General features: G+C 36.0%; 2 protein-coding genes and 1 pseudogene across 29 annotated transcripts in view; 1 reads left to right on the top strand and 2 right to left on the bottom strand.

Moving 5' to 3' along the window:
- LOC144312166 (uncharacterized) overlaps positions 1 to 14,786 on the top strand; it is a 165,836-nt gene that overhangs the window by 1,494 nt on the left and 149,556 nt on the right. For 6 of the 28 annotated variants that reach the window (XM_077894599.1, XM_077894572.1, XM_077894574.1 and 3 more), the window contains exon 1: positions 14,345 to 14,734. The exons of 1 other annotated variant lie outside the window; for it this stretch is intronic. In XM_077894599.1, coding sequence (XP_077750725.1) covers positions 14,564 to 14,734 — 171 coding nt within the window. In that variant the 5' untranslated portion in view covers positions 14,345 to 14,563. Of the gene's footprint in view, positions 1 to 5,330; positions 5,482 to 11,987; positions 12,610 to 14,336; positions 14,735 to 14,786 lie in introns of those variants that run through there. 21 more of the 28 variants (XR_013377672.1, XR_013377665.1, XR_013377673.1 and 18 more) reach the window with 11 other exon arrangements.
- Positions 431 to 14,603, bottom strand: CCDC28A (coiled-coil domain containing 28A). The gene is made up of 6 exons (XM_077894523.1): positions 14,193 to 14,603; positions 9,953 to 10,152; positions 9,281 to 9,444; positions 6,144 to 6,298; positions 4,071 to 4,093; positions 431 to 1,001 (listed from the first exon to the last, which is right to left on the bottom strand). The coding sequence occupies exons 1-6, from the start codon at positions 14,445 to 14,447 to the stop codon at positions 944 to 946; spliced, it is 855 nt and encodes a 284-aa protein (XP_077750649.1). The 5' UTR covers positions 14,448 to 14,603; the 3' UTR covers positions 431 to 943.
- Positions 11,632 to 12,476, bottom strand: LOC144312158 (BAG family molecular chaperone regulator 2 pseudogene; annotated as a pseudogene).

Here is a 14,786-nt window from a genome sequence, read left to right as displayed (position 1 = left end):
GTATATTTTATGGCGTTTATTTCAAAAAAGCTGTTGTAAAATGGGTAATTATTAACGTTTGCTGTACATTACTGGCGTTAGCTGTTGTGATACGCATCTTATACATGCTTTTTAACTTTCTCCTCATAACTACTACAAGTTGGTTATTAATCTCATTTTCTAGAGGAAAAACAAAAAAACCCAAAGAAGCTAAGTAAATGGGCATGAATACAAAGCTAAGGAGGCAGAGTGGGGATTCAAGTCAAGGTCCAACTTTAAAGTCCATGATCTTTTCATAACTAACACCAATACTGAAATGTGCAAAAGGTGCAAAATCTGGAAGAAAATTATGTAACCTAAAATTTTATAAACACAGCTTACTTTTGAGGACTGAACTCTTGTATTCCCAGACTGAGGACTACAGGTTTCTTCAAAATAAAACAATAAAGACTAATTTAAAATGATCACTTTATTAAAAATAGCAAATCTCACAAATACTCATTTAACATTTTGTTGGCACTGGCCACTGGAAAACACACCAGTGTGTGTACTGATTGTCTAACGTAAACTGAAGCAGGGCTGCCACAAAAAGCCTGTGCATCATCAACTTATAATCAACACGGGACTAAGTTTGGTGAGCTCAGGAAGGATAAACCTTCAGCCCTATTAATGACATTTTGCGCACTGCATTTCAAGTATAACCCCCATAAGGCAACAATAGAAAGCATAGCAGCACAGCCTCTGTATCATATTTCCTGATTAAGCCTTCAACAAGGCCGAGGCTCCGGTTATGGCGAATAACAGCAAGTCAAATTTACTAAAAGCAGTAGTGAAAACAATCATTGCACTGGCACTTTAATGACTTTATTCCTTGTTGTGGAAGATGATTCTGCTACTGGATTCAGCTGGAAAAGTAAAAAATGCTGTTTTTCTTCAAACCACAAGAAAGCAACCACATGTCATTTTAGCTGGTAGAAGAAGTATTTGGGACATCTTGTGCATCTGCCAAATGTAGTTTTTGTCTGGATTCATCAGTTAAGAAGATTTTCATTCTATAATGAGGGCTTCTTTTAAATTATGGGAAATCATGCTCAGGAGCTATGAGAGGTATTAAAAGAAATATGTTTAAAGGGAAAGTGCCCATATAGCTCCTGAGAAACTTGGATGTGATAAGACAATTTTTAAACGTAGTGAAGTAATTATATCCAGAATTTGAAGACTTAAAAAAAAGTCACTAAATCAAGATTATGTTACAGGTTCTAATAGAGCACAGAATTATATCAATGTGGCAAGAATCATTTTCATGGTAAGGAACTGATGAGAGGCAAATATGAAAACTTACCAGATTAAAAAAATAATAATTTAAGAGGACAACACCACTTTATCATCTTTGGGAAAACGATTTCTTTGTAAAAGTCAAAAAATAAAATCATCATAGCTCTAAAACTTTTTCTATAATCCTCTGAATTATTCTTTAAGAAGACTAGAAATAGAATGGAATTCCTGCAGGTATTATTCCCTTTCCTTATCATTAATGTTTTTCATTTTCCTCTTTCATCTCTCTATATAAATCCACCTGCTACCTACTTTGTCAAGCCCCAATTCAAACAATGCTATAGATTCACTGAGAACAACTAAAAGCTAGCAATATACATATGGCAAAGGTTACTAAAGTATATAGACAGGAGTATTGCCAAAGACATTCTCATCCAGTTGGAAAGCGGAAATTTAACATATACAAAAATCAACAGATAATGAAATAAGACAGAATGCTAGTTTGAGGTAGAAATAAAATGATATATGGAAATAGCTTTGGTGTTATTTGGTAAGGGAAAGGGGGAGCAGAGCAACTCTAGGTAGGAAGTACAACCTGAACAAAGGCATTAAGGTAAGCATGAACATGATGTGTTCTCAGAAATCCAGAGAATCAGCTTAGTGGGAATGAAAGATAATGAAAAATATAACAGTAAGTAGGCTGTGATCATACTATTGAGAGCCTTTGAAAATCTGACATGGTAAAAAAAAAAACCCAAAAAACAAAAAACTTGGTCTGAAATAGGAATGGCAAGAGGACAGTGATGTTTTTAGGAAGAATAATTTACTGGTATTGTCTAAAGTCTACAGCAGTACTGTGCAAAAGAAATATAATGCAAGCCACAGATATAATTTCAAAAATATATTTAATTTACACTAATATATCAAAAAACTATCAGCATAATCAATCATTATAAAAATATTGATATATTTTACATTTTTTCATGCTAAATCTTTGAAATCAGTGTATAAATTATAGTTCTAGCACATTTCCATTTATATTAGCCACATTTCACATGCTCAGTAGCTACATGGCTAGTGGCTACCATATTGGACAGTATGGCAGCTCCAGGGTTGGAACAGAAGAAATTTGAAAGGTTATGGAATAAAGTGATGAGGGTAGGGAATGAAGGAAGAATAAAAGGCAGAACTGATGATGCCTGACAACTAACTGTAATTAAGAAATGGCAAATAATTTCCTGCCCACATCCAGGCTCAATGGCAGATAGTGCCATGGTTAAGTAGCAATGTCTGATATAGTCATAGGAGGAATTTAAATAATCTTGGAGACTGAAATAATAGAAGCAACTGAAGACAGAAAGGGAAATTAGGAGGGAAAGTCTGAATACAGAGAGAACAATTATTACAAATGAGGAAACTAGGGTTGCCAAACTTTGTTCAAGGTTACACACCTGCTTACCAAGATTTGAAACCAAGCAATCCAAAGCCCATGCTCTTGTATTCTATCATGTTTCCTTGTTCAACTGTTGTGGTCGAATCAAGTCAAGTGGTAAGATAAATAAACCTAATGTTTAACAGAAACTCAGTTCCTAAACTGATGTGTCATCTGCACAAAAGGAAAAGCATAGAATATAAAGCTCAGAATGAAAATACGGAAAGAAAAAAGAACTACTACGAAGAGAAGACTCATAGTTAACTCATATCTAATCCTCAAATTTAAGTCCTTCTTGGCAATGATGTTTCACATTAATGTGCCCACAGTTTATGTGGCTTCTCAAAATCTTATTTTCTTCATCTGTAAAATGGTAAGTATACCACCACCTACTTACAAGAATAGGACCAGATGAGAAAATGCATGTAAAGCCCGTCATAAAATATTTGGCAAGTAATAAGTACTCAAATAAGATGAACTATTTAATTGTTATTACTGGATTTGTATTTACTTCTCTATTTCTTCATTGTTGTTACTGCAAATTTTAACAATAACAATATGTGTTAAGAGTAATAATAATTTGTATATATATATACATATATATACACACACATATTCTACATTTTGAAAAATTTCATATACACATCATTACATGTAGCAATTACTGTATAGTACAGAGGATGCTTTGAGATGTTAAACAATTTATCCAAGGTTAATTATCAAAATTATCAAAACCAAATTTCAAAAATCAAATCTCTGGACTCTACAACCAGCATCCTTTTCAGTATCTCATTATTTAGTCCAAAAGGACTAAACTCTAAAATTATTTTATAGGCAGGATAATTTCTTATTGTTCTTATATATCTCACATTGTGCCTAGGACTATATCCAAAAATACATTTTGAAAATTCCTGCAATAATTGCTCCAAATTGAAAAGTTAAAACCTAAATATTTTACATGTGTTTTGGTGATTTCCTTTAAGCTACTTCTGTAATACACTTTTATTTACATCTAAAGTATTCTATGTAATGATAGTAAATTAAGTTTGGCATATTATGTCTATATATCCAACTGCTATTTAACTTAAGAATCCAAGATTCAAAATAATTTCCATGGCAACTAGCCTAATCCTCAAATCTCTTAATTTTTTAAAAATTTGTTTTAAAATTCCAAAAACAATATAAAGCAAAGCAGAACAAACCAAAAACAAAATGGCAGCATACAAAAAAGAACTGAAAATGTCATTTGGAAACCAAGAGGGAAGAGAAATGGCCCCAGTAAATAACAGCAGGGCTCTTCAGAAGTTATAATTTATAACCAGAAGTTATAACCAGATGTTATAATTAGTAAACTTTTCACTGTTGATATTAGGCAAAAGGATACATGGAAGAATTCAGTTCTTCTAACTGTAACAGAAACAAATTTAACTTTTATAAGAAAAATATCTTAAGTAGATAATTGTTTACACATTTTAAAATAAACTATTTTTTTCATTTAAGCTTTCTTTAAATGAAAAAGTAAATACTGAAAAAACTTTCTAAAAATTTCCGGGTTGGGAAATTCACTTATACAAAGTAATTATAAAGTATCGTTAACATTTATTAAACACAAATATAAGGAGAGAAACCAGGTAATAAAAACTAGAATTTTATAAAGATTCTTAGAACCATGATAATTATAATCATCTCTATTATTAGTTTTTAAAAGTTGCCATTTTAATGATCAAAATCTTTAAAAACTTTTGTGGATTATGAAAAGATTTCACATATCATTCAGTTTTCAGGATGAGGTAGAACTAATCACACCTATTTTACAGAGGAGAAAACCAAAGTTACAGAAACGTTAACTAAATTGACAATATTCAGATATAACTGAAATGCAAATCCCAGACTAAACAAAGGCTTTCTGGTTTCAAATTCAGTGTTCTCTCTATACCATAGTCACTTTCCTAAATGTACTGCAAATTATTAAGAGGAACAAGTAAAAGGAAATACTTGTAAGACAGAACACAGTAGATATGAAATAAAACATGTAGGCCTACCATTTCCCTTACATTTACTTATTCAAAGGATAAACAAAACCAACAGAAATGAAACCTTTTGTCATTAGTGAATACAGAAACTATTCTGAAATTAAAGTACATTGAATTCAGTTTATTTTTATATCAAGAAAAGGTTTTTTTTTTTAAGATTTTATTTATTTATTCATGAGAGACACACAGAGAGAGAGAGAGAGAGAGAGAGAGCGAGAGAGAGAGAGAGAGAGAGCGAGAGAGAGAGAGAGAGAGGCAGAGACTCAGGCAGAGGGAGAAGCAGGCTCCAGGCAGGGAGCCTGACGTGGGACTCAATCCCTGGTCTCCAGGATCACGCCCTGGGCTGAAGGCGGCGCCAAACCGCTGAGCCACCTGGGGTGACCTCAAGAAAAGGTTTAAAGAGGCAAATTTCATTAATACTTTTCAGTATAAGAATCATATGTAGTGTTACAGACAGGGCTATGTCCTCCCCAAACTCATACATTTTAGGCCTAATCCCCAATACCTCAGAATGTGAGTGTATTTGGAGATAGGGTGTTACAAAGATGTAGTAAGTTAAAATGAGGTCATTAGGGTGGGCCCTAATCCAGATGACTGGTTGTCTTTACCAGAGGAGGACATTTGGACATAGGCAACCCATTCATAAAAAGGTGAATGCCATGTAAAGATGAAGATGGCCACCCACAAGCCAAGGGAAGAGGCCTCAGAAGAAACCAGCTCTGCCGACGACACCTTGACCTCCATCTTTGGGCTTCCAGAACTGTGAGGAATGAATTTCAGATGTACCAAGTCTATGGCACTTTGTTGTGGCAGCTTTAGCATGCTAATACACATGGCAGTGTACTAAATTACCGTAAACACCAAATATGGTTCTGTATTTAGAAATAAGTAACCATCACCTGAGTGAATAATAGAAAATATATTAATCATGTCAGGAGTGTTTATATGTTAAGATCTTATCATATATGTACAGAAGTAAATCTTTCCCTTTTAGATTTGCCAGCATTCTCAGAATGTATGTGTAAATGTATATATGACAATTCCTTTGAAATATATTTCTTTTTTTAAAAAAAGAGTAGAATACAATGTGTATGAGACCTGAAAATACTACACTAAGTGAAAGAACCTTGTCATAAGAAGCCACATACTGTGTGATTCTCTTTATATGAAATATCCAGAATAGGCAAATCTACACAGAGTAGATTAATGGCTGCTAAGGGGATGAAGAGAAGGGAGGATTGAGAGGGACAGGGTTTCTTTTGGGAGTGATGAACATGTTCTGGAATCGGACAGAGGTGATGCCTGCAAAACACTGTGAATGTACCAAAAACCACTAAACGGTATACTTTAAAATGATTAAAACGATGAACTTTCAATAAAAAATGTTTATGAAAGAAAGAATAAAGAAAAAGAATTATACTCACATCAGACAGAAGCCTGTCTAGATTGGAGTCACTGGCTGTTTTTCTTTTATCCTCAGGAAGTTCCTCTAACTCCCCATAGAGCTCCAAATTCAAGCGAGCTAATTTCTCCTGCATTCCCCGAACATGCTCCATCTGTTCGATGGAACATTCATTTCCTGGGGGAACATCCCAGAACATTAATAAAGATTAGGATAGTTCAAACTAACTGCCTGGAGGAAAAACTTTTAAACTCAAGGTGTTCACAAGAAATTAGCTTTCTTTTGTAAGTTACATTGTTAATAACTGCATATTTTCTGTGTATAATCACAAATCAAATCTCTGGCCAGGAAAACAATGATAATCTAAGAAATGACTATGGGCACTAAGAAAATTAGATAGGAAAGATTTTCTGTAAAAAACAAAATCATCAGGGCACCTGGCTGGCTCAATTGGTGCAGCCAGCAACTCTTGTTTTCAGGGTTATGAGTATAAGACCCATGTTGGGGGTGGGCATCACTTGAAAATAAAATATTTTAAAAATTAAAACAAAACAAAACAAAACCCAAAAATCATCCTTTAGGTAAAGGAAATTCTTTTTTCAATAGTAATATCATTTCTAGAAGCAATAGCGTCATCTAATCATGTTCAATTTGACAACTGCCATTTTAACCGAATGACCTCACATTTTATATTAATGACGGAACTTAAGAATCCTATAAGAGCTTCAACTATGACTCATTTTTGCCACCAATTATGTATGCCTCCTTTAAGAAATATAAATGAAAATATTTATGAAGCATGAGAAATACAATGTAATATTTTCAGTTGTATACCCATTAGTGCAAGACAGCTTAAATGCTAAAGGACAGGTCTTACACTATTTATTGACTAGAATTGTCTGAGGTAGTATTATCTGCTCAGGGCAGCTAATATATATACAGTACATATTACATATTTTTATATAGTTAAGTATAGCCTCAACAACCTTTTATTTTGCTAGAGAATTTTATTTTATTTATTTTTTTTTTAATTTTTAATTTTTTTTTGAGAATTTTATTTTTTAAGTAACCTCTACACCCAATGTGGGGCTTGAATCCACAACCCCAAGATCAAGAGTCACATGTTTCACTGACTGAGCCAGCCAGGTGCTCCTAGCCCTTACAACTTCTTGAAAGTAAAATTTTTTTTTCTAAAAAACTCTGGTTTTCTCAGAGGTATACTATAGCTCAGAAGTTTAAGTACATATATCTTAAATCAACAAGAATTTATGTAAATTACACTATTAATTTCCTCCAGCTAGCTTTATATCATCTTCACACACCGACAATATTAAATTAACTACTGATAATTTTGAAGCTAGTTACAGCTCTTTAAAAATAATCCTTTTCTCACAGAAAATATCTCATATTTCCTTTACTTTAATGATGTTTTTCAATCATTAACCGTAACCTGGAAGGTCAAGTGGAAGAAATACCCTAAAAGAGAGGTGTGTGTGTGTGTGTGTGTACACATATGTATATACTGGCAGACATATAAATGTATCTCTATATAACATCTATATATATATATATATAGAGAGAGAGAGAGAGAGAGAGAGAGAAAAGGTAGGAAAGGATATAAAGTAAAAATATAAAGAAGCAGAAATCATAAGAGATCCATGTGATCTAACATGAGAACAACAGAAACTCCAAAAGAATAAAAAGGAACAGATGGAGGAGAAATCAACTAGCAATAGAAAAAATATTCCTTCAGATGAAAATGAGTTGGTAGATATGATGGGCTCACTGATTCCCAGGCAGGATTGATGAGAAAAGTTAAAGAAAGAAAACTTTCAAACATCATTTTGTATCATCAGCAATTTATAAAAAGAACTCTTTTCTCTGAATTCCACCAGCAATAGGTATTACAAGTCTTTTAATTTTGCCAGTCTGGTGGTATGAGGTGATATCTCTTTGATTGCTATTGCGTCTGTGTTTGTTAAGCAGTTGAATTGCTCTTTTCAGGGCCTTTACCCAATTTTCTATTTGGTTATTTATCTTTTTGTTGGTAGTGGTGGCCTCAAAAAACCAGCATATATGTTAACACTTTTGGATTTGTGTGAGATTCTGTATGTGTGCATTCAATAATTTTCAAATCGCTTTATAAAAAATACAGGGACATAATTCTATCAAAAAAGGCTTATAAGGTGAGTTACAAAAGCTCTTACTATATGCTTTGTGAACTCATACAAAAATATCTACTCAGAATTTTTAATGAAACAATCAGTTAACTGTTCTTCATGAAAGAACAAGAAAATCAGATTCTTTTAAATTCAAAATGAGGAATGGTAGGCAAGAAATAAGTTTAGGCTTAAAAGGATAAAGAAAAATGATCTTGGGACTTTCCCAAACTAAAACATTAAGTCTAAAATATTTAACTGACAAAGAATATTCCTTTTGTTTGTTACTTTCAGGATAGTTATTTCATAATAGCAATCCTACTTTAACATTTCAACTAACCTTCCTTCTTTTTTTTAAAAAAAAATTTTTTTTTAAAGATTGTATTTATTTCCTCATGAGAGACAGAGAGAGAGAGAGAGAGGCAGAGACATAGGCAGAGAGAGAAGCAGGACTTGATCCCAGGACCCCGGGATCATGCCCTGAGCCAAAGGCAGATGCTCAACCACTGAGCCACCCAGGCATTCCTATCCCTAACCCTCCCTTCTTTTTTTTTTTTTTTAAACCCTCCTTTCTTTAAAAAAAAAAAAAAAAAAAAAAATCTTTTCCTGGAGCCTGTGTGGCTCAGTTGGTTAAACGTCTGACTCTTGATTTTGGCTCAGGTCCTGATCTCAGGGTTGTGAGATTGAGCTCTGTGTAGGGTTCCATGCTGGACAAGGAGCCTGCTTAATAGTCTCTCTCTTTGCCCCTCCCACCCTGCACATTATCTCTCTGTCAAAAAAAAAACAAAAAAAACTTTTCCTGAAATTTCAGAAGACAAATTATAGTCCACGACCATGACAAATGAAATATAGGATGATTGCATGTTATGCCTCTGGACTCTTTTTTTTTTTTTTTTTAATAAAAGAAAATGATACTTTTAAAAGGAATGGCAAAACAAATGCAAAAAATAGGATGCAAACATCTTGAAAAGAAAAACAAAGGGAAATATCTATGGCTTGCCGAATGCTTGAAGTTTTCCAGAGTGGAAATCATTCAAAAGGCTGAGAAGCCCTCTCTCCATTTCTTGAACATCTGAGACATCGGTGAGAAAAGAGTGCTGAATGGGAGCAGGCTGTGCACCTTTTCCTTCTCCACCCTGAGGTCTGGTCTTTTCTTTCATCACTCTGCGAAGATGATGCAATAAAAACATTAACTGCATATGATTATCTTTAAAAAGAGAAAATTATACATATATATAATATACATAAGATATATTATCTTGCTTTCCAAATATCTAATACTACAAAATATTCACACACATGCAGCAATATCCTATATCACATTTAAACCTGTTGCTCCTAAATTAGTTAAAAAAACAAAACAAAACAACAACAAAAACCCTGTATATTTTTTATTCCTTTTCTGGCTAGTGCATCAACTTTGTCTACAAATTTTCTCATTCTATTTTAATAGGAAACAAAGTAAGGGCGTTCAAACCAATCATTCATTCTGCATGTTCTAATCCCTACACATTGTAACCTTCATTATTTTTCTCTAAAATCACACATGATAATACATGCTTCAACTGTTTAAAAAGTCAAGCCAAGAGAAAAAAAGGGTTATAAGAATTATTGGATTCAGTATTTACTCTGATAGCATTTTGCTGTGATAATATAAAAGAAAATAATTCACCTTTTTAACTTTGGTCGTTGTGAAGTTGACTGTGATGCAGGATTTGAAAACCCTGTGCTTTTACTAACTGGAATGGCATTTTTTTTGGCACTAGCAATCTGAGTAGAGTGGGCACTAAAAGACTTAGGACTCCTCCTCTTCACTTTCCGCTCCTCCATTGCTCTAAGTTCCTTATTGCACCAAGGCCAGCTTCTTATGACCTAAGGAAATACAGCAAAATTATACATATATGCTAGAATATGCAAAAATGAAAGGGGTTTTTAAAGACCCACTTCATAGGAGGAAAGAAGATCAAGAATTTCAGTGGCCATTAGATAAAGTTAGAATAAGGATCCTTTTTTAAAAAAGATTTATTTATTTGAGAGAGAGAGTGATCACGAGTGGGGGGGGGGCGGCGGTAGAAGAAGCAGACTCCCCACTGAGCAGGGAACCTCGATGTGGGGCTCCATACCAGGACCCTGAGATCATGACTTGAGCTGAAGGCAGACACTCAACCGACTGAGTCACCAAGGTGCCTCAGAATAAAGATCTAGCTGCTGTGCTATATATACAGGAGCCACAGAGCCCTAAGCAAAATCTGTTAGAAATTTTTTTTCACCATTTTCTTTATTCACTCACCCCACAAATATTTACACTATTCCACATGCCAGGCTCTATTCTGGATATTGGGAAGATAGTAGTGAAAAAGACAAAGTCTCTGTCCTCAAAAAGCCTCATTATAGAAGGGAAACAATACATGAAAAATAAACAAAATAGCCATGTGATATTCTCAGCCCACTCAAGATTTAGGTGGTCTTTAGATCTCCCTGCTAAAATTTATTCTTAGAAGAACCAACTAGATTCAAACAGATACAGATACAACTGAAGAGGTATCTGCATTTTTTTTTCTAATGAAACAGCTACACTTTAATTACTGAAGACAGTATAAATTGATGTAACGCTTGAAAATGTATATATATCTTTGACCCAGTAAGTCCCACTACTGGGAATTTATATAAGGAAAATAAAAAACAAAGAAGGAAAAAAGTCTCTGTATATAAATATGTTGCAGGAATAAGCAACAAATTAGAACAACCTAAAAGTCTAGTAAGGGGAATAAGTAAGTAAATTATACAACCATACAGAATAGAGGTTTTAAAGTTGACAATTAGACTTTATAGCAGCATTTTTTTTAAAGGCAAGGTACAACACTGTATTTTTGTAATGATTAAAAATTTAGAGAAATTATACACTTGGAAAAAGATGAGGTGGACATATAGTTGTTCACAATGATAACATTAGAGTTGAATTCTCTTTACGCCAAGCCTTTATATATTTCAAGACTTATATTCATATTATCAGATGCGTAAATCTTAAATATACAAATGTCCAAAAAAAGCGCTTTCTAAAAAAGATTATGTAGGGAAAGTTTCTTACTTTGTGATGTCTTTTGTCCTTTTAAGCACACCACGTAGTTAACAGTAGATGTGTGGTGGTAAGTTTGTGTGCTGCCTAATGTCAAGAATTTCTAGTCAGCCTAATGCCCCATGTGCCCAAGTATCTCCATGCCAGACAAAGCCCAGGACAGAACAATAATACTTTGTGCCCAGGCTGAGCAGTTATTCTCTCCTATATACTAAGCATTCATCCACAGAATAGTAAAAAAAAAAAATATATATATATATATATTAGGTGCTAGAGCCTAATACAAGACAAGAATTCAATCTAAAAACTTCTAGAAAGATAATTAAAATATTTCTAGTTTTAATTGTATCATTCACAAAACGATGACACTGGAGTATTTTCCTCATCTCAAACAACAATCAATATCAAAGGTTATGCCTAACACAAAGAACTAGTGTTTAATCATTTTTATGCCATTATTTTTAAATGCTCTTATGTTTCAAAACTAATTAAATTTGCCTTCAGTATTTTGTTGCAGAGTTTTAGAACCAGCTCCTTTAGAATGCTCTAACAGCTTGATGGCCTTGTCAGAGTTTTCAATATTTCTAAGCAGGGTCTCTAATCTTCTCTTAATTTCCTTCTGGTCTTCAAGAGCACAGCCAATTCCTATGGACTGAAACTTCTGGTCAACAGGCCCTGGTGGCACCTCAGATGAACATGCACTGTACAGGGACATCAAGTGACTCCTGGCATTTCCCAAACCATCCAGAAACTTACTGACCACCTCATCAATAATCCTGGTGGCATGCTTTAGGGATTCTTGCTGCTGGGGGTTTCTGATTGTTTCTACTGAAACTTCAACAGTGAGGGTTCATCCCATCAAACAGTTTGCCATCAGATTTAATTCTTCTCTTTCTCCGTCGCTGATCTGCCTCATATCCTGGCTATTCTGGATGCTGTGGATCATTTCCAGAAGGATTTCTTTCTCTTGCTCAACAGCAGTTGGCGGCTTCTCTCAAAGCTTCCACCCTGAGCTCCAGCTGTCCAGGCTCTCCAGCAGGCGGCTGGAGTGGTCCGCCATGGAGGAGGAGCAGCAGAAATGCCCCTCATTGGCTTTCGTGTTGATCTTGGCCTAAGCCATATGAGGTATCTGCATTTTAATTAACAACTAGAAACCATATTTCAACTACGAAGCAGAAACTCAGTTTCACCCTAGGGATAATACTGGTTCTAGTTCCTTGATCAACTGAAGTTCTGTAAAATTAAACTTGTTCCATGACTATTTTGAATATAACTTTCTCTACTTATTTCCAAGGATACAGGAAACTGTATTATATACGTTTAGGTTTGCTAGTATCAAAAGTTACACTATAAGCTCCAGGTCGCCCTTCCATAGAGAACACAGACCCAATATTTTCCCCTTATTTCATGTATTAATCAGTTTTATTTTCCTAACAGTCATCCATCTAAAAATATCCTACATTTTTAAACTAGGCATTCTATTAAATTTTTTTTAGATTTATTTATTCATGAGAGACACAGAGAAAGAGGCAGAGACATAGGCAGAGGGAGAAGCAGGCTCCCCCCCAGGGAGCCTGATGTGGGACTTGATCCCAGGACCCCAGGATCACACCCTGAGCCAAAGGTAGATGCTCAACGACATAGCCACCCAGGCTTCTCACATACTATTAAATTCTTAATTATATTGTTTCATATATCATGACAAATTTACATGGCTATTTACCTCATCAGACTATAAAGTGCCTTAGCAGTATTAGCTCTTTTTGTGTACACTATGATGAATGTAACCATGCTATGACTGTTCCAAAAGATTCAAATTCACTGATTAGACTCCTAACATAATTCTTTGAGAACTTTAGTGAGAATAGATTTTTTCCACTGGATTTTAACCAGCACTGGACTTTAAACCATTTCAGCTTAGTGGGCTCAAGGTGGCTCTAAACAATCATAACAGGCACTATGATACCTCAAAAAGAAGCAAAGTGTTTAAAGTAAAGGCTCTAATGACCAGTCTTTAATCCCAGATACCAAGGGCAAATTCATCCAAATCGTGGCTAACAATTTTTCTTTAAGATACATTTTTAGTAACTGAACAGACATTCTGGCGTTGTTTCAGCATACAACACGAGGTAAAAAGAATTTTAATAAGCAACTGAATAGAGACAAGGATCTGTATAAACTTGTGATACACATAAACACACTCAACCTCGAGTTTAATGATGCTAATACACATTTGGTGAAACAAGAAAAAGAAAAGAAACCCCAAAACCTGAGGAAGTAAAGCTATGCAAATAAACCAATAGTGGTTTATTTTAAAATTTTAAAAAGATTTTATTTATTTATTCATGAGAGACCCAGAGAGAGAGAGGCAGAGACACAGGCAGACGGAGAAGCAGGCTCCACGCAGGGAGCCCGACGTGGGATTCGACCCGGGTCTCCAGGCTCAGGCCCTGGGCTGAAGGTGCTGAGCCACCCAGGCTGCCCCCAATAGTGGTTTAAACTACGATGTACTGAGGGGCGAGGACTAGAAATTTACCCATTTTTGGAAGGCAAATCTCTGCCACAGAGAACCGAAATCTTTCCCGTATACACATAGCAAGGAACCTTTTAGAGAAGGCCTTCCCAGACTGCTCAGTTACTCACACACTGGTTCTGAGTGCCAGGGACGCACAGCCTCCAAGCAGGACCACTAGGAGTCCCTCTTGACTTCACCTCATTCCCCTTCCTCAATCTGCCCACACGGTGACCCTTGACTTTCCCGAAGTGAGCAGTGACCAGAGTGGCGGCAGGGGCCTAAAGGGGACACTGCGGGAACGACTTTGCTTCCACCTCATACCTGAGGAAGGAGAGGATGGGGGTTCTCTTCCTCAACCTGCAAAGACCCCGGAGTCTCCGAAGTCAGTGCCGCAGCTGCAGCCGCCGACGCTACTGCTGCAGCTAGAGCCGGGGTCACATCCCGGACCCAGCGCCGCCACAACTCCTTTTGTTTACGGAAGTGACGCAAGGGGGCGGAGCCTCCGTGCCCCTGGCGGGAGCCTGGCCTCTTCCTGCCCCACCAGTACGGCTCCCGTCTCCGCCCTTGGCACCGCATTGCTTCCACTGTCTTGTCCTCAACTGTACTTTAGGCGGACGTGGAAAGGCAGACTCATAGTTGGGCTTTTATTTTGGGTTCTGTGGCCCAGAAGCCCGGGGGGTGAAGGAGTGGCGATGGAGGCCGGACGGGAAACTCCGAGCCCTTTCCGGAAGCTGCCCCGCCCCTTGGGTGAGTGTCAGTTCCCACGCACTACAATTCCCAGCATGCTATTCGAGCAAGTCCGGAGGCGGAGCCAAAGTGTCGCCATAGCAACTGAGTCCACTCCCTCTCCCGGATGTCTCCAGGTAAACCAACTTTTTTAGCACGGAAGGCGGCATGAAAGAAAAGTCGTGTTTC

The sequence above is a fragment of the Canis aureus genome, chromosome 1, assembly GCF_053574225.1.
Source record: "Canis aureus isolate CA01 chromosome 1, VMU_Caureus_v.1.0, whole genome shotgun sequence".
NCBI classification, from domain to species: Eukaryota; Metazoa; Chordata; class Mammalia; order Carnivora; family Canidae; genus Canis; species Canis aureus.
This window is presented reverse-complemented; position numbering and strand designations above follow the sequence as displayed.

Excerpts from the sequence above, each read along its gene's own strand:
- CCDC28A (XM_077894523.1), bottom strand. The coding sequence starts at position 14,447 with ATGCGGTGCCAAGGGCGGAGACGGGAGCCGTACTGGTGGGGCAGGAAG. Across the intron at positions 10,153-14,192 it reads CCCATCCTCTCCTTCCTCAG|GTCATAAGAAGCTGGCCTTG; the intron begins GTATGAGGTGGA and ends GTATTTCCTTAG. Across the intron at positions 1,002-4,070 it reads GAAGAACTGAATTCTTCCAT|ACAAAAACTACATTTGGCAG; the intron begins GTATCCTTTTGC and ends TGATGAATCCAG.